Source organism: Chaetura pelagica, unplaced genomic scaffold (genome assembly GCF_000747805.2).
Source record: "Chaetura pelagica isolate M959 unplaced genomic scaffold, ChaPel_1.0 scaffold346, whole genome shotgun sequence".
In the NCBI taxonomy this organism is placed as follows: domain Eukaryota; kingdom Metazoa; phylum Chordata; class Aves; order Apodiformes; family Apodidae; genus Chaetura; species Chaetura pelagica.
This window is the reverse complement of record NW_009953797.1, coordinates 2,854,963-2,873,889: the sequence shown is the minus strand read 5'-3', so window position 1 is coordinate 2,873,889 and position 18,927 is coordinate 2,854,963. Positions and strand designations below refer to the sequence as shown.

Here is an 18,927-nt window from a genome sequence, read left to right as displayed (position 1 = left end):
TTGAAGAAAGTGAAGACCATTACAATTAAACATTAAAATGTTTCTTGACTGGGTCTTCTAAGCTGCAGAAAAAAAAAAAAAAAGAGAGTAGTACATAATACAAAGTGAAAAGTTAAGAAAACCAAGACTTACCAAATCAACCACCACATCTTTATTGAATGTGTTTCGCCATTCTGCAGCTACACTGCACACATACATCACTGCTTCAGGGTCATCAGCATTCACATGAAAAATGGGAGCATTGACCACACGAGCAACATCAGTAGGATATGGAGATGAACGGGCCATACGGGGATCTGTGGTGAAGCCGATCTAAAAATTTTAGAAACTCCCATTAAAAATGTGGGCACTTCCCTCCACTTTGTTTTGAACACATGAGGTTTTCATTCAATAGTAGTTTACACAGCAGTAGTGTAATTTTTCGTTATGACTAGCTAGCTTCTTTTTGCTCCCTTAAAAATAAAACAAAGCAAACCTAATCCAATTATGTGTTATAAATTGAATTAAATAAATGTAGGAGATAGAATATTATCCACTCAGAGTTGCTAGATATTATGATAACTGTCAGGAACATCCTAACCATTTTAATAATCAGAGGGGAAAATGCACCCAACTAATAAGAAACAAGGATAAAAGATACACTCTAGCAACTATTCAGCAGATGAATGGATTGAAAAATGCTCTATTTGTTACCTGGTTGTTGACCACAATGTGAATAGTGCCATTTGTGGTGTAGGATGGGAGGTCACTAAGATGAAATGTCTCATAAACCACTCCCTGTCCTGCAAAGGCAGCATCCCCATGTAACAATATGGACATAACCTGAGAGAGAGGATTACACACACATACACACACATACATTAGAAAGCAAATCTGCAATTTAAGCTTCTCAGTAGGATTTCTTTGTTCCGTATTTCTGAAATGCTTATACAATGGAACTGTATTTGAATAGTAAGCCATAGACTTGTCAGCATTCTGCTGCCTTTGCTCAGTTCAGAAATGAAAGGAAGGTTTAAGCCTCCTTCTTGAAGTTGCCCTTCAAGGTACCATGTCAAAAACCTTATCTAGTTCAACAGGTGATATATCCCTTTTGGGAAGGAGGAAGAGAAAAAGACTTTTTATTTAACATAAGATGAAAAAAATAGCAGTAAGAGTTACTACATTAAAAAAAAAACACTTTACCTTTTTCCCTGCCGTATCCCCTCGATAAAACTGTTCAGCTTTTGTCTTCCCTTGCACAACAGGATCAACTGCTTCTAGGTGAGATGGGTTAGCCATCAGGGACAGAGTGATTTTCTTGTTTGTTGCTCGGTTGATCCTCTCATGGTACATTCCCAGATGATACTTTACATCCCCAGATCCCTAACATGCAAGATGTAGCCACAATTCAGTAATGTCATTCATACCTGTTGCATCTGATTGACTACACCTCAAATTTGTTCCTCAGTCTGAAAAATGCACCTAGCTAATTGTACATCAGTACGTGCTATGAGTTTGACATTGTCATTTCAAATTGGAACACGGTGCCTATTTATTACTTAGTGTCACTATCCAATACTGGATATTGACATAATATTGATACTCATTTCATTTATATGAAACAAAGAAAGATGCTTAGAGATTATTAACTCAGTCAAATGACCTGGAACATACTTGTCGCAAACCAACAGAACTCAACTACAGTAACTCCTAAACACCTTCTGCAAATTAGAGATACAGTATAGTCTTTAAGTTTGTCAAGTTATTTCATTGAATCATATTTGTCAAACTAAAAAACAATGCCATGCATTTCAGCAGCTGATAATGCTATCTTCATAATAACCACGACCAAAATGACTAAAAACTACCTCGAATATTGACCTCTCTACATAGATCTATTGAAGAAGCATCTTACCTCATCAGCTGCTTCAAGTTTGGGATCAAACTGACAGAAGATCTGCTCCAGCTCTTTTCGGATTACATTAGCCAACACATTCAGCCTACCTCTAGAAAAATCCAAACATATTTATGTCTCAAAATTGTAATAACCAAGTTAACAGCATAAAACTTACAAAACCAGTAAGCCATTTCTTTCAGAAATTTGCAAATAAGAAGTTAATCTCAAACTTTTGAAACAGAAACCCTTCATTCTACCCTTCTCCTCCCACTGCAGTTCCTCTAGTGCTCTCACAGATGTTTCATAACATCCAAGTATAAGCAATTAATTCTGTAGCTATCTAGCAGTTTTAGCATGAAGACAATAATTAATTAAGGCAGACTGCAAAAAAAGTTTGATGCTTTTTCATTCTTAGACTTGATGCAATGTGATAGATACCACGGCTGCTGCAACATTTGCTTGCAGCTTCTAAGTACACTGAAGATTTCCACTAACATTTACTTGTAAGCCTATGGCCTCTCACTGCCAGGTATTTGTTACAGTTCTGCGTTCCCATTACTCACTATGACTGACTCTTGCTACCCCAGGTTCTAATACCAAATTTATTAATAAAATTCTAGAACCCAAAACCTGTCATGGGACAGCAATTTATTGGGAGTTTTCCACTGAAATTACCTATGAGGCATCCCCATTATAACATATTCGATTCCCATTTCACTGGATTTATCAATGATGGTCTTAAGTGCTGGAATCATTACTTCACATCCTTCCAAGCCAAATCTCTTTTCAGAAGACCACTTGCGAGCCAGGAAGTCTTCAAACCTTTGCCAAAAAGAAACCCAAAAAAACCAAGAGACAGTGTTTATATTAAGATAATGTAGAAATCACTTATTGTCAAATATCTTTTAGCAAATAGGATTACATCACATTGTTTCAAAACATCTGTGAATACATAGGCTTAGGCCTCTTGAAGTAAGTCAAGAGTAGGGAGGGAGACATAGGAGAAAATTAAGTCTTCTTTCTCTTGTATCCACAAAGCATTTACGGGACTAGAAACTATTCAGAAAGGAAGAAGAGTCTCCACCTCAGACAAAATTCATTTCCCAAGTTAAAACTCTGTTCTTTACCACGTATACAAAATGTATACTGACCACTGGAAAGGCAGAGTAACAGCAATGAATTCTCTTCCATGGATTGAAGAAGACCTAACTGAGAAACTGTATTTTCTGGAAGTAACAATTAAAAAATCCATAGAAATACAGCTGAAAGCATGACTATTTCATAGGTCACATTCAATGGCAGGGCTCCTCAGATTGTGTGATGTAACAGCTGGTAATGTGCCAAAAACTAGGACACTGGTATCTCTGCCTCAGCTGTAACAAGAGGAAGAGTCAATCTTTTACAGCTCTGTTTTCTTTCATTCTTTAATGCATTTGGGCCAGAGGCAATGTGAGCGGTTAAAAAGTACCCTTCCACAAACGCTGAAAGGATTATCTTGTAAAGCTTGGAGATACAAAAGGCAAAGAAAATACATCTTTATTAAAATAACTGTATTGGCTACATAATCTGTGCAATGCCTGGACTCATAACACTGTCATAAGCCATTAATACGCAGCTTATTCCTCACTTAGAATGCTGACATTTACCTCTTTAGATTGAAGGCTTAAAGGCAGTGAAATGAAGACTTGTCAAAAGACTCTCCTTAGGTCACCTATCAATAAAGCAACAAGTCAGACCCTCAGCTGAGCTATTCTGCCATAATTCCTCAGGAAAGTCTGCAGGGCTATGCCAGTTTTATATAAACTGAAAGCAGGATCCCATGTGAACAAGTCCTACAGGACAATTCAAACTAGTGGCTGCACATTCTGTTTTCTTGCAGTTTCAAGTTGATCCAGTGGACAAGCAGAAAGTTCATTATTTCAGGCAAACTGCTACTAAGAGTGAATAACTACAATATATCACAGTCACTTCTTGCAAGTCCCCCATGTGTCACTGTGAGTTCACAAGGGCTCGCAGCCCACCTGCTGTCACTGCATGTGTTCAGTACCCAGTGAGGAGCAAGGCTTATGAAAGATACAGTTACTTTCAGAAGGACAATGTAGAAACGCTTGACCCTGCACAGGCTTAAGAAAATACCCAGATCAGACTACACGATCAAGGTCTAACACATTTACTAAGGCATACACGAAGTAGGTCAAAGATATACAATGAGCCTTTTACAGAAGGAAGAGTTAAAAATTACTCTTTTTTTCAATAATCTATCAGTGAACACCACAAAGGATGAGAAATTATACTTTAAAATTCAGTTTCAGGTACCTGAAGTATGTAGTACTTGGAATGAACATTTTTGAAAATGGTATTCCTGAGCAGAATTATTACTATCTGCTTTACAAAGCCACAAATCTCATAAGCACAAGCAGTTTTCAACAAAACCAAATTGTTTCTTTATAATTTTTAGACCAAAAAAAAGCCCACTAGAGGTTCCTGAATAGAAATTTATGTAAAAGTTTTTTCTTCCATTTTCAGCGGAAATGAAATTTGGCAGAAGATGAGCATTTGACTCCTTCATGCTACTAGAAACCCCAGATCTTTCCACAGCCTGACATACAGGAATAAAACAAAAAATTCTTGTCTCAAGATAAAGAGAGATGATTCACACTGAGGGTTTGTTAAACAAACTCAGCCAAGTGCAATATTCACTTGACAATTACATGATTTCTTTACTTATGTTCAAATTAAATATTTAACAGACAATTTGCTATAATAATGGCAAATAAGACCTGGGACAAGTATGTTCCAACACCTGCAGTGAGCATCCCATTTTTAAGTGCTTTAACATAGAAGCTTTATAAAAAATGTGTCTTGGTAAATCTCCAACTCTTGTATTTATCAATGGATATGCAAACTGTTTCAGATTCTAAGAGTTGTAGTAAGTTTTGTGTCTGAGAAGAGAGTCTTATTCTAGGGATGAGAGCTGCTTCAGCTGCTTACAGACCACCACCAGCTTCCCACGTCACCTTACACCCATCAGTCACAAAGCAACTTCCCAGCACTGCCCCAAGATACCTCATTGAGCGCACCAGCCTTGCCAACAATGTCCTTTTTTCCTCATTAGTAAACTTCATAACTCCTGGCGTCTCAAACTTCTGCCGGATCCACTGGCACTGTTCCACATCATTGATGAACATGAACTCCAAGCCAATGTGTTGGCAGTAAGTATTCTAGGATGTGAAAACACCAACACAGAAGGTTTAGGAGTCAACGGGCCATGAAGAAACAAATATACTTAAAACTCTACTTCCTGTATACATAACACTTCTGAAAGCTATCTTGTCTTCCTCTTCCACCACATCTTCCTCATAGTAATTCTATAAGCAAACAAATTATTTTACTCAGTCTAGTTTTGTGCCAGAAAGCTCTATCTGTGAACTAACATTTCAAAATTTTGAATCAGGAAGATTCTCATTTGCTAATACATTCAAATTAGGCCAATAAACCTGCCTTAAATTGACTGGCATATTTCACCTAGCTCACTACTCTTCTTACAGGCACAACAGTCTTTTCTTCATATGCACCAGCAAATATTTCAAGTAATTTATCAACATTTACCCTGCGTTTTTAAAATGTCACCTGAAATCAAGCAATGAAGTAAATGAGAAGACAGCTATGAAACCTCATGTACTGATAACTGTCAAGTCTCAGAAGGCTGAAAATCTGAAGAAGCATTCAAGCACCTGAGAGCAGGTAAATGGCAGAAAAAATGCAACGACACTTCAGAATTTTATCTCCTTGTTGCATTTTTTTTCCTTTTTCTGACATTAAAAAAAATTATCAGAAAAATTTGTTCAAAATAAAAGTCAACAGAATTAAGACCTATTTGTGAGTTTAAGGCAAAACTATTCTGAGTACACAGATGTCTCTCTAATGCCTCTAAAAAGGAATTTCATGTTAAATTTTTATTTAATTTTAGTTTTTTACATTAAAACATCTAAAGCTCTGGAGAGAACAGGGAAACCAGAATGTTATTTCTCTTTAACACAAATCAGTTCCTCGATGCTTTTAGATTTTGCTCTTTATTTTGTAGAGTTATTTGCACATTGCAACTTAAAGGATTATCTCTTGAAAACTGTTGCACAGACATACTTTGAGTAGAAAACCAAAAAGCAAATACAGAGCGCAAATGCACAACAGAGATGTTGTTGATTAACAACTCACCATGCTTCAGCTAAGCCAATGTAACAGTCAAACATGTGAGTCAACACATTCTCTGACACAGCAGGTCAAAGCCATGAACTCTTATTTACTCAGAAATTATTTTTATTTTTACATTCTTGTAACTCAGTTCTGTGTTTCATCCTGTAAAATATCTCCTCATCCATAGTCATTTTTACTCTAATGGATTTCATTGCCATGCAACAGAAATCTCTACAACTTAAGTACTCCGAAGCACAATCAGGAATATAATATTCTGTAGTTTACAAATTCATTACCATTCCTACCTGTTTTGCTATTTGGAGTTTCCTCTAATTATCAATCCCTCCAATCCAAACCATTCTATGATTTTATTATTCTGTATTTATTCCTTTACATTATTTTTTCTTTAAATTATTTTAGTTTTGATAACTTCACATGGCATAACCCTATCACCTGTCAGATAATGAAACTCTAGAGAAATATTTGGGATGGAAAATAAGGACCATCATTATTTATAATCTACAGCTGGGCTTTCTTAAGTTTGGTACCCAAGCCTTGTATTTTTATGCAGGTAAACATCTCAGCAAAGCTAGGGCTCTGAGACCAACCCCTGCATGTCCTGAGTACTGTATGCAAAGGTGTGTTATCTGCGGTAAGACACTTAAAAGACGAGTTCTAAAGGCTCTACTCCTTTTAAATATCAACTCTTTAAAGAACTAGAATTAGTATTCTACCACATTAATTCCTCTTATACTCCTCCCTAATATATGTATTTCAGCTATCCACACAATTAAACTAACAGTGCTGCCATCTCTAGAAACTACAAAAGTTATTTTAAATGTTATTTCAATTCTTTATATGCTTTATTAATAATTGACAAGTGATAAGTTTTTTGTGATTCACAAGAGGAAAAAGTTCACTTCTGTTTGGATGAAAACATTCCCAAATCAAAAAACATCCCACTGACCTCCAGCCGTTTGATGATCTCTCGTAAAGAAAGACTGTTCTCATTTCCTCCTATGAAGGTGGTTGTAGGCAGCTGAAAGACTTTGTTCAAATCTGATTCATGCAAACCATAAAACCCTATGAGAGGTACATTATCAATTTGCAAAGCAGAGCAGGACACAAAAAGAAAACCAGTACTGTTTTTCAAATCATCATAAACTAAAGCAAATAAAGCAGTATTAAGAAAGAAGGTACCAAATTAAAAATTGCAAGTGTTAATATTTTGGAGGAGTCCATTAGTACAAGACAGTTTAGTCTGGATTTTAAAAGGAAGTATTTTAATTGAATAGTTACTGTTAGATAGAATATCAAATTGTTTGCTCAGATAGAACAACTGAAAATAAAATCACCCAAACATATTTCTATTTTAGCATATATGCCATCAACTCTCCACATTGTATCTTGCACTTCACTGTTTAGTAAAATGTAATGACTAGGACTTCTTTCTTGCTCTGTCATGAGCAAAAAACATGGTGAGAAGCACTTTTCACAGACAAAATGAGTAGAATAATTTATACAACATTAATAGATAGAGCAAATGAAAATACAGAACATGTTCTACATAATGCTGTGCCAAAACTCTGGTAGAACTTCCAAGGTTTCTATATTCACCCTCTCTACAGGGAGGTTAATTTGAAATAGCTGTTTTAATGACCTGTACAGCTCTATTTCCCAGTTGATGGCCCTATTTATAGAAAAGACACATTTACTCACACACCCCCAACTAAAAGGCTTGCTTAAGTGTATCATCCTATCTTGATTTAGACATATCTAAACTTGTCCTGGGTAAGAATATGGGTTTAAGAAAACTGTTAACTATTAGGCAGCTTCAAAAGTCAAAATACACAATCGACAAGACTGTGAGCCTGTTGTCAATGCAAGCTGAAGGCCTTGCTGGTTGAAGTTTAATCTAGACAAGTTTAGATGAAGAAAGAAAAAAATAGCTTCTTACAATTTTAAGAAGTGAATGTCTAAAACTTATAATACTCATTACATACAGTTATAGAAACATATATATATTAAAATTACATATGTGTGTGTGTGCACACGTAAAAATATTTTTAAAACTAAAAACAGCTTCTCCATTTTGTATTTTGAACACTTTATCTTGGTTTCAGATAAGCTGCAGGCATCCACTTTAACACTGATATTAGGGTCTGCACATAACTCTTAAATCAATATACAACAGTCCTCCATATTCCCTGTTAAAACAGTTTTCTGAAGAAGAAAGAAGTAATTTAAAGATGAAATAATAACGGAACTTAGCATTGAGAGTTGAAGTTAAGCCATAGGACTTTTGCTATGCAACAGTGTCACTAATAACACACCTTGAGCTTTTAAAATAATATATTTAAAATATATTTTTAAATAGCACTTTAGAATAAATACTCTAATAATGTATTAAATATGTATATATTATTATATTAAAATGTAAAATCTGGAGTTACAAAAAAAGTGTTTGCGTATCACTGTTTCTCCTTTTTGGTACTGTAGTAGGTTTTTGTAGCACCAAATGATTGCTAAAAAAAAAAAAGGAAAAAAGGAGGAGAAGGGGCACAGGGAATGACAGGGGCTTTAGTGTAATTTTAAAAAAAGCAGTGCCAACATTCTGTTTTATTTTTTTTCCTTTGCTGACTTCCACTCAGAATTCATAGGCTCTTCATGTTCTGTCATGCAAAAACCAGAACACATATAGGAGTGATTTGGGCACATAACAGCTGTGCTTTGTACCGCAGCACTGTATAGTCACTGAAGCATCACCTCATGTTTAAAGAGATAAAACCTCACTTAAATCCAAGAGTCCCTGAAAGCAACTCTATAACTTGAATCATGTAGTGTGCACACCCGTAACTGCATTTTAAGAAGCAACTCCCAAAAGAAACTTCCTAACAGAGGGTTTCTCAAAAAAGAAACTTGAAGACAGGACAGAGAAAATGCCTGGAAAAATTATACACTACAATACTTTCTGTACTACTAGAGACCTTTCATAAGTTTCCTGCCTGGAACATTCAAGTATATGCAACATTTGAGATCCTTCTATTTTTTGCTGTGCCAAGACTAGGTTAGAAATTCTGTTTCCCCTCATAAACTGAAGTATCACCTCAGTTACACTCTGAGACACATTCCTCCATCTCATTCAGAAGTCTAACACTTTTTTTCTATGCTCATGAGGGCCTCAGTACAATGCCTTTTGACCAGTCACAATGCTCTGTACTGAATTTATTTTTAAAGAAATGTGTAGTGAGATGCTAGCAATCACATATGCTCCAAACAATTATATTTATGCAGTAGAAGTCTAACGAATTTTCTAGTATAATTAAAGCTGGCAAACTTCAAAGAGAACCCCTGATATGTGTAAACACCTCTTTATTTACAGTCTTACGCACTCTACTACCTTTATATGACCAAGGGTCAGAACTGCTGCTTCTTCTACCAACAGAAATAGGAAGTGTAGCAGCAAAGAGGGAAAAGATGTACTTCCAGTAAAATTAAGCAGAACGTGTTTTATCTACTACTTGCACCATGTTTTATGTCTGGTCCAAAAAAGCTTCCCTACATATCAAAGGAAAATTGATTCAGTGTTTTTATCAAGTAGAAAACTACCTTTTAAACATGCCAAGTAGACCGAAGAGTAGACAAAAATCAATCAATTCAAGCAGAAAGGAGCAAATAAATTGATCAGTGGAATTTCCCAAAGGCATGCCCTCCTAGCGACCAGAGCAATCTTCACAAAAGCAAACTCTTGTGTATTACACTCTTCCATCAGTAAAATAAAATGATCACCACTGGATTATACACACAAGAATTCTACACTTTCCATGTTTTCTTCTGAGAACTTCAGACTTTTTCAAGTTCTAAAGAAAGAATAAGTATCAGTGGCTAGAATCCAAACTTGGTATGAAATTTACCTTAAGTTCCTCTATCTAGCACTTTGGATTTTGCTTGTTTTTCCTATTGGCTAGCCTTCAGATGTCCCCAGTCAAGACAAGCATCAAGCATAATGGTATAAAAGTAATTTAGATTATGAGAATCTTGGCCTAATGTATTGTTTAGCATTAATTTCTGGTGCGGTTCAAAACTGTAAGATTTGGGTTTTTTCTAAAGTGTTTGTAATCATCATTCATCAGAAGATGAATTCACAGGAACCTCACCTGTGATCTCAGAGCAGAAATTCCATTGTCCTGAAATTTGAGCCTCCTCACAGATACTCAAAGAAACTCTTTCATGATACCAGCAAGCAGAAAAGGTAGAAGCTTCCCTGAAATTACTAAATCCCCTCAGCCCAATGAGACATGAGACAAATGACAACAGCAAAAAAAAAGGCGTCCAGTGTACACACCAAGTTTATCAATTGTAGTGATTAAGTCAGATGGAACAAACGAATCCAAGTCTGCATCCAGAATTCCAAGTGGATCCAACTGAGCGACATGATGGCCACGGATCTGAAAAAGGAGGAAAGTGAGAGATACAAGAAATCACACTAACAAAAGCTAGACAAAGGGAAAAAGTCACTGATATCTCTCCATAATATGTATATCAGCCATGAAGTCAAATAAACAAACATCACTAATGTCATAAGAGGGTTATACTTCCCAAGTTTTTTCATAAGCACAGGACATAAGCATTATATGTCTGGATATGTACAGTACCTCTATTAAAAATTGCTGAATATACATTAGAACACAACCTTTATTTTGTCTTATATGCAATTTAAACTGGAATTACACTGAAGTTTAAGAAAAAGATTGTATTCTAAATCTCTGGGTAAAATTAAGAAACTACGACTAGTCTACATATTCTGTCATTTGCTAATTCTGTAATTCTGGGGTTTTTGCCTGAATCCTCCTTTCTGGACCTGCATTACTGACCTAAAATAGATTGGTGCTGAAGAAGTTTATATTGGAAGTGAAGGGAGCACTCCTTTTGGTGCTGAAGAAGTTTATATTGGAAGTGAAAGGATCACTCCACATCAGATAGCATCAGTGTTTATTGTCTTTACTGAAATGTTGGGAATGTCATCTATGGTAAAGCTGACACTCAAGACACCAAAAAACATAAACTTCAGGGTGAATTTAGCCAGCTTTCAGTTATCAGTATGACTGGTGTCAATGCATGCCACAAGTTGCGATCAACTAGTGTCTTGTATTATAACACTGCTACAGAAAAAATAACTAATTGATTCAATAGAGCCACAAATAAAACCTGATTTTTTTAATACAATGTCTGTTCTGCGTGATTCTCATATTCCAAATTAGCTCAATAAAAGCTTTAAAATAGATTAATTTATTAATACTTTGCCCTTAATGTTTTTCTTTTTAAGAACTAATTCAGCTCACTTGGGTAGAATTTCATTCACACAACAAGGATCCTAACAGTCCATGAAAAAAAAATTACGAAGTTGCAATACTAATAATTAATTTAATTGCACAGTAATAAAGTGTGATTAAAGCGTTGTTCATCCAGAAGGGACTTGTAAAATTACTATTCAAACATTCTGTATTTGCAGGAGAGTTCATAACAAGATGCTTTCCAATCATAAGCAAACAGAAACACAGCATCTTTTTTAGAACCATCAACCCTGTAAATGCAGCCTAGCCCCTGAGATTCTTTGCATCTCATGAATCACCAGTAATAAAACACTGACAGGTCAAACGATGCCCACGGCAACACCTGTGCCACCTCATTGTTTACAGCAGCACAAAGTCTATCTGACTGGAACTAAGGAAACAATTCTGTCTCAAGCATCATGAAAAGGAAAGACTTCACCTCCCTACACTTCATCTGCTCTGCCGTATAAGTAGGAAGAGAATTAGCAAGGACACCAAAACCCTGAAGAGCAAATCAGTAACATGCTGTGCCATATTACACTCCAGGAGCAGTTTGGTCATTAACTTAAAGACAGAATTTTTCTCAATATCAAGTTACTTTTTAATAACTTCCACTTCTTTCACAGGGTACAGAAAACAGCAACAACTGCAAAAATCAGAGATCAATCTTGTGAAAATACATGCATGTATTATATATTTGACTAAGTCTGAGTGTGAAAAAAGTCAACTTTGATGAACGGTTCTCTAGAAGAAATTGAGGATTCATTAGTAGGAGTGTATCTAGGACAATTCCCTTCATATGAAGCAAAACTATTTCAGATAACTTTTTTTCCCAATTCAGTCAAGTAACTTACTGAATCAGACACACAGAAATCTTAATACAGTTAAGTGAGCCAAAAGAACAGTAAAGGCAAAGCTTTGACATGTTTGGCTCCTGCTGTTGGTAAACCAGTCAAAACCAATAGATCTGTGTTCCCTTTCACAAACTACTATCTTCATAAAGAGCTTCCAGGTTAAGTCAGATGACCAGTATCATGGCTATGGGTAATCTGAAGGCAGAGGTACATCCAGTCTGAATCCAGGATTGCAGTGCTCACTTACTGTGCAGGAAAGAAAAGACTGTCAAGTTCAAGCCACTCTGGATCAGAATCATGACAATAGTCAAGAGTTAAGATGAGAAAACAAACAGGAACATAAAAAGGAATCAAAATGTTGTTTGCAAAGGAGAGGCCCTCCCACACCTACCCCAAAGTACACTTACTTGGTATGCTCTTATCAAAGACTGCACAGCAAGATGATCTTCAACAAGCTTTTCAGCTTTACCTGGAGTCTGGGGTAGGCCATGGCTCTGAAGAAATGATGGCCTTCTTTCTAGCTGATCTGGTAGATGGGGATCATATGATTGGCCTGCATTAGCATTTCGGAAAAACAAATCCCAGGACTGGACATGGGTAAAGAGAAAGAAAGAAGCAAAAATTATTACCTCAAAAAAAAAGTCTCAACCAAAAGCAGCTCCTTCAAGCTGCAGCTGGTACCTGGCTACATTACAGTATGAAGTACCACTAATAGCCAGCAAAAAGACAGCACTGATATGTCTGCAGCTTAGTAGCCCTTTCACCTCATTTCTTACATTGAGCTTGCTCAGTGGAAAACTCTCCAGCACACGAGTGCAAAGCATCTTCGTACATTATTCATCCACAAAGCTCTTTTTAACTGTGATGTTTATTCAGGCAACCAGTAATGGGTATGATACTATGCTGCTTGTAAAGAGGTATCACACTTATGAAACTGAAAAACTTAATAAATTAATTTAATCCGTTCCTTTAATGATACTTAAAGAATTTATGATACTTTAAGACACCTACTGAATATGCTAACCCACAATCAGTCCTTAAGGGCCTTTCTTGAAGAAACTCTTTAAAAGCTATTACAATTTTTCTGAGTAAGGTTTTTGGTCTATGATCCTTTTCTCACTAGGTTAGGTTACCTTACTGTGAAATAAATTATGGACCTCATTTCAGGTGCAGAATCACAACAAACAAAATATTCTTTTTATTTCAGTCTTCACTTTTACACATGCCACTTCCTTCACATATGCCCAGGTCTGGTTTTCCTGAATTGTTTCCAATCTGATGAGGTGGCCAGTATCCCAGGTTAGAACAGTATAAGATGTATGGATGCCAACAGATAGCAGCAGAGTGGGATAAAACACCTGAGATGCTTACTTTCAACAAAGAATAAAGTCTGCACTAGCACTTGTGCTTAGCTTACAGTTTCCACAAAATGTAATGAAAGGTTATAAAGTACTTTCCTGAATTTGGCTAACTTAGGAAAGAAAGGAAGCTATTTAAAAACTTTTAAATCTGTGTGACTGGAACAGTAGGACTGTAAAGGCTAAATGTAATTTTGTACAGTGAATGTTATTTACCCTGGCTGTGAGCTTGGAACTAACACATTTCAAGGAAACAGTACTAGAAAAGACAAATAGTAGCCCACACATTTTATTTCAAAAAGAAAATTATTTAATAAATTCATTACAGAATACACACCAAAAAATCAAAATAATGTAATATTCATAAATATTCTTCTACTGTGCAATGTTGACTGCAGTTTGACAACAAAAACTATTTATAAATTTGTTTGAATTAACAAAAAGTCTTCATAATGAAATTTCTACAAGCTTTAAGATGTTCAAAAACACCTTGAGAGGGGCAGCATACAAGAGCTAAACATCAGTCAACCCTGCAAGTTCAAGTTATGGAAGGTGACTCATTGGACCTGTGGTACCTTGTCATCAGCGTGAAGCCACTGCCTGAGAAACACTGTTTTAATGCACCTCTCTTAATTCTTTATTAGTACAAAGCTGCTTTGACAAAAATACAATAAACTTACTTATCACCCTGCTCTTACACAGACTTGATCTAAACATAACGTAACTTCTACATACCATGACAAATTAAGTCAGACAGATCGTACTTGGTGGTCAGTCCTCTACAGACTGATGAAGAACTCATTCCTTCTCCCTTCTCTCATTTATGGCCATATCCTATATGCTTCTTACTTTGACTCTTTGATAGCCACACTGAGATGAGAAGTCTGAATTTACACAAGATGCTATACATGGTCTGCAAGAGCCCATTAGTGTAACTGCATTTCCTCTGGTATACTCTTGTAGAATCACAGAACTATTCAGGTTGGAAAAGACCCTTGGGATCACCGAGTCCAATCATCATCCCCACTCTACAAAGTTCTCCCCTGAACCATATCTACCAACACCACATCCAAATGACCCTTAAACACATCCAGGGATGGTGACCCAACCACCTATTCCAGTGGCAGCCTATTCCAGTGTCTGACCTCGCTTTCTGTGAAAAAATTTTTCCTAATGTCCAGTCTAAACCTCCCCTGTTGCAGCTTGAAGCCATTCCCTCCTGTTCTGTTGCTAATTACCTGCGAAAAGAGGCACCAACCTCTCTACAGTGACCTTTCAGGTAGCTGTAGAGACTGATGAGGTCTCTAAACACCTTCTTACCATGTATTAAAAATTGTTGTTCCATGCCTATATAGCACCTAGTCTGAAAGTCTGCAGATCCAAGACAGAAAAAAACTGATACTTTTGTGTTGTAACTAAGGCTTCTTAGACTGGAGAAATTATTCTGGCAATTCAGTTACTAACTTTCACTAAATTAGGAAACTGCAAACACACATGTGGATCTGTAACAAATCTGACATTTGGTAATCCTTCGAAGTTTTAATAAAGAATGTTTTGCTTATGTTAAAGTTCCTTCCTCACTTTTACAAAACCATGATACACATACAATGATGATAATAATACAACTATCTTTTTGTTGAGTCAAAAACCTTTCATTTAGATATAAAAGTTATCGCAAAAACAGTCCCCTCAAACAACTGAATATGGTTTTAGACAAGGGCTCTGCTGAAGCAGTTGCTAACAAAATCCAAATAGCCTCGCCCAACAAGCTACCTGTTTAAGGAGAATAAGCATAAGACCCTTTCTTCATGCAAACTCACAAATATAAAGAAATACCCTCAAAAGGTTTATACCTAATGATGCTGCCAGCTGGGACAGAAGGAACGCACACAATTTTTTCCCATCACATTTCTGAACTTATTGATTTGTTGCGCAGGCTTGACATTCAATCAGAGGGGAGGGAAAATACATCGTTTAGCTACAGAAAATTAGTTTTTTCTAGATACACATCCATCAAAGCTTTTACAAATTTCTATAATGTCTTTCAAGATTGATACCAGATTATAGTCTTCAAGCACTGTGTATCAATGTCAGTCTTTGGCAACAGCATTTGCTATGTGTCTGAACAGACAGAAGACCAGCTTGGTTTCATAGCAAACCTGCATGTTCTCCACTAAATTAGTGAAGTTCTTTAAGAAGATGGCAGAGGAGATTTATAATAGAAAAATGCATCTGTAAAATAAAAATTACTGTTGTGATATATGATAACACTCCTTTCTTTTCCCATCAGCAAATCTATGTCATAGTTAATCATTATTTTCTGAGGTAATATAATACAATTCAAGTGATTCAGCACCCCTCTTCTACTCTCATGTAATAAACAGTATTGCACTAACAAGTATCATATTAGTTATCTTGATGGTTTGGGTTTTTTCTATCACAATATTTATCAACTGCAGTGAGGACAGTAAAGCCTTAGAAGACACACTGAGCACCACTACATCATTAAAAAAAATAAAATATATATAAGATTAAGTCAAAGCAAAGCAAAAACCCCACACTTTTCCCAAGTATGTAAACAAGTGATTACACATTCACGGTAAAATGGCTGCACACATGATAACATGGCAGGCATTATGTACTCAATATCCAACCATGTAGTTTTGTAATTAATCTTGTGATAGTAATAACTGAGACTTGTCAAGCTTCTCCCTTATGATCTATAGCCCTGACACCATGCTTCAGGGAGAAATATTGATGCCTTTTTCAGAGCCACGTCATCTTATCCTGATTGTTGTTTTGGCTACTCTAACAAACCTTAATTTAAAAGACAGGAAAATAGGAAAATAGGAAATTTAAAAGGAGAGAAAGGAGAGAGTTTTAGAAAAAAAACCACTAGTAACACTGAACAGGCTCATTGGAACGTGACAAATGTTATTTTTAAATAAGCACATATGTACAGTCACAACATCTGAGAGGGAAACAGGAACCTTGATTAATTGGAGTTTCAATGAATTAGAGATTTAAGGGTTAAATTTGCCAAACCTATGTGATGCTGTAGAATAGAATCTGCTAATGTTTGTTAGAGGTATTGTGTTGAACTAGGATGTGTCTCAACTGAGAGCCTAGAAGCAAGATTCATCTGGGTACATCAGCCAACCTGCCAGAATGAGGAACAACATGACCCAGCACAGCGAAGAAGACTATAAGCCTTCCTCCACAGGACCCGGGCCCACAACCATCAAAAGGCAGTGCGCATGTGTGAAGGGGTGTAGCTTTATGTTAATGACTATGAGGAAATTATTTAAATATTATAATGAACTCAGGGAATTACCCTGTATAATCCTGCCTATTCTTTTGTTAGGTAATGCATATGTATATTTTTAAGTGAATAAATATGTAGTGTTCTTGTCTGTTGGTGTGCATGTGTGGAAGAAGAGATCCCCCATGCACCCAGCACCCCACTAAAGAATACCTGCTTTGTAGCTTCCTAGCAATAGAGAGTCTATTTCCTCACATCATCTAAGTAAAACTGAATACAGTATGATTTTTAAAGTCCAGGAAAAATAAAGCTTTTTCAAACCATCAACTAGAAGGAGGCACATGCCCTCTGATAAGAAGGAGATATCCAGGAAAAAGAAACATGAGGAAAAATAGTAAAATAAGAGGAAAGACTATTAGACTATTTAGAACTGTCCTGTGGAAAGGCATTCAGACTATTGTCTAAAAGCCTAGCACAAACTGGCTCCCTAACCCATGCTGGACATACTGGATAAAGCAATGAAATGCGAGTAGCCTGCAGAGACAGTCCAAGCATTAACAATACCATAATCAACACCACATAAGCCATTGGTGTCTCCTGACATTATTTTCCAACACTTCCACCACTTCTATAGCATGATGACAAATTCACAACTTGCCCACAGTAATATAACTACAGCATGATTTTTTTTGTATTTTTAAGGAAACCGGGTGAGTTCCACTCTCAACATTTTATGGAACAATTTCTGTCAACAAAAATCACGGGTGGGTATTTACAGCTTTCAGCTGATGAAAAGAGACAGCTTTCAAGAAACTAAAAATATTTTTTTTTACGAAACAAAGTAAAAGTAAATTGACACCATTCTCCTTCCCATTTTTCTAGGGTGCAGAAAAACTAATTATTAGGCAAGAACAGCTGTAAAGTAATCTACAATGTTTATCAATCACATTAAGACTCACAAACCAGTGAAGTTAATTTATTTCAGCTCATTACTGGTGTAAGTATTACATACTATTACATACTGTAACAGTAAGTGTTACATACTGTTAAACCGCGAAAGAACATACATCTTGAATTTCCTGGGATCCACTCCCCAGGCCAAACCCTGCTCTACTAGTACATTTAAATTCAATTCACTCCTGCCGGCGCCGCTCAGCACCCTGGCCAGCTCCCGCCTCCTGCCGCCTGCCCAGTTTGTCAAGCGGCACAAGTTCGCCAGACTTCACAGCAGGGACATTCACTGTCGCAAAGGGACTGAAGAATAAATTGAATTCTTCTTAAGATAAAGGTTTTTGCGAGTCGAAGTGACTTAAATAAAACACGTAAAAGACAAGAGGTCACCACACACATTCCTGCATGACTTCATTCCTTCAGTGTCCCTAAAAAGAAGGAGTCCATTATCGATCTATAGCAACCAATACACCATGAGACCTTCTCAGAAATTAATTCAATGCACCCACACAACGTGCTACATTGCTCTACACTGGCTGGAAATATAGTTGGTAGTAACATGATGAAGAATCAAAGACAGATGGGATGAGAGGAGCAACCCCTGGAAAAGGTCTCTTCAGTTCCAAGTTCAGCTGTTAAACCAAAGACCTAGGATGTATCTGCTATCTGATTAACATTCACTCACCAGAACTGTCACTGCATGTCAGCTTCCAAGACTAACTTCATACCCAATATCTATAAAAAACAGCTACAAAACTGCTTATTTTTTTGGTCTCTTTTTTTCTCAGCATGCATCGCTTCCTCACACTTTAGATAGATTATCAGACTTAGAGCAACAACTTCTAAGTGACATTTTGATACATATGCCTCAAGAATAAAGGAACACTCAACCAATTTGGTAAACATGTTGGGCACAATTCACATTACTTCTCCAGAAAATGACATGTCTCTCTTAAAATTTATGAGACTTCCCATCAGCTTCTTAAGTTAATACACATGTATCACTGTAAGAGAACCTTCCTTGTCAGCAGTAAGCTTGTAAAAAATAAGTCTGTGTATTTTGCACAGAAGAAATTATTTGGGGAATAGATTCAAAGTA

General features: G+C 36.4%; 1 protein-coding gene across 3 annotated transcripts in view; it reads right to left on the bottom strand.

Annotated features, from left to right (window-relative positions):
• Positions 1 to 18,927, bottom strand: part of OGDHL (oxoglutarate dehydrogenase-like) — a 46,315-nt gene that overhangs the window by 26,592 nt on the left and 796 nt on the right. For 2 of the 3 annotated variants that reach the window (XM_010001132.1, XM_010001134.1), the window contains exons 2-10: positions 12,665 to 12,844; positions 10,416 to 10,518; positions 7,038 to 7,153; positions 4,943 to 5,097; positions 2,552 to 2,698; positions 1,895 to 1,985; positions 1,183 to 1,362; positions 694 to 822; positions 133 to 312 (exon numbers count right to left, since the gene is read on the bottom strand). In XM_010001132.1, the coding sequence (XP_009999434.1) occupies positions 133 to 312; positions 694 to 822; positions 1,183 to 1,362; positions 1,895 to 1,985; positions 2,552 to 2,698; positions 4,943 to 5,097; positions 7,038 to 7,153; positions 10,416 to 10,518; positions 12,665 to 12,844 (1,281 nt within the window). The remainder of the gene's footprint in view (positions 1 to 132; positions 313 to 693; positions 823 to 1,182; positions 1,363 to 1,894; positions 1,986 to 2,551; positions 2,699 to 4,942; positions 5,098 to 7,037; positions 7,154 to 10,415; positions 10,519 to 12,664; positions 12,845 to 18,927) is intronic. The other variant, XM_010001135.1, reaches the window with a different exon arrangement.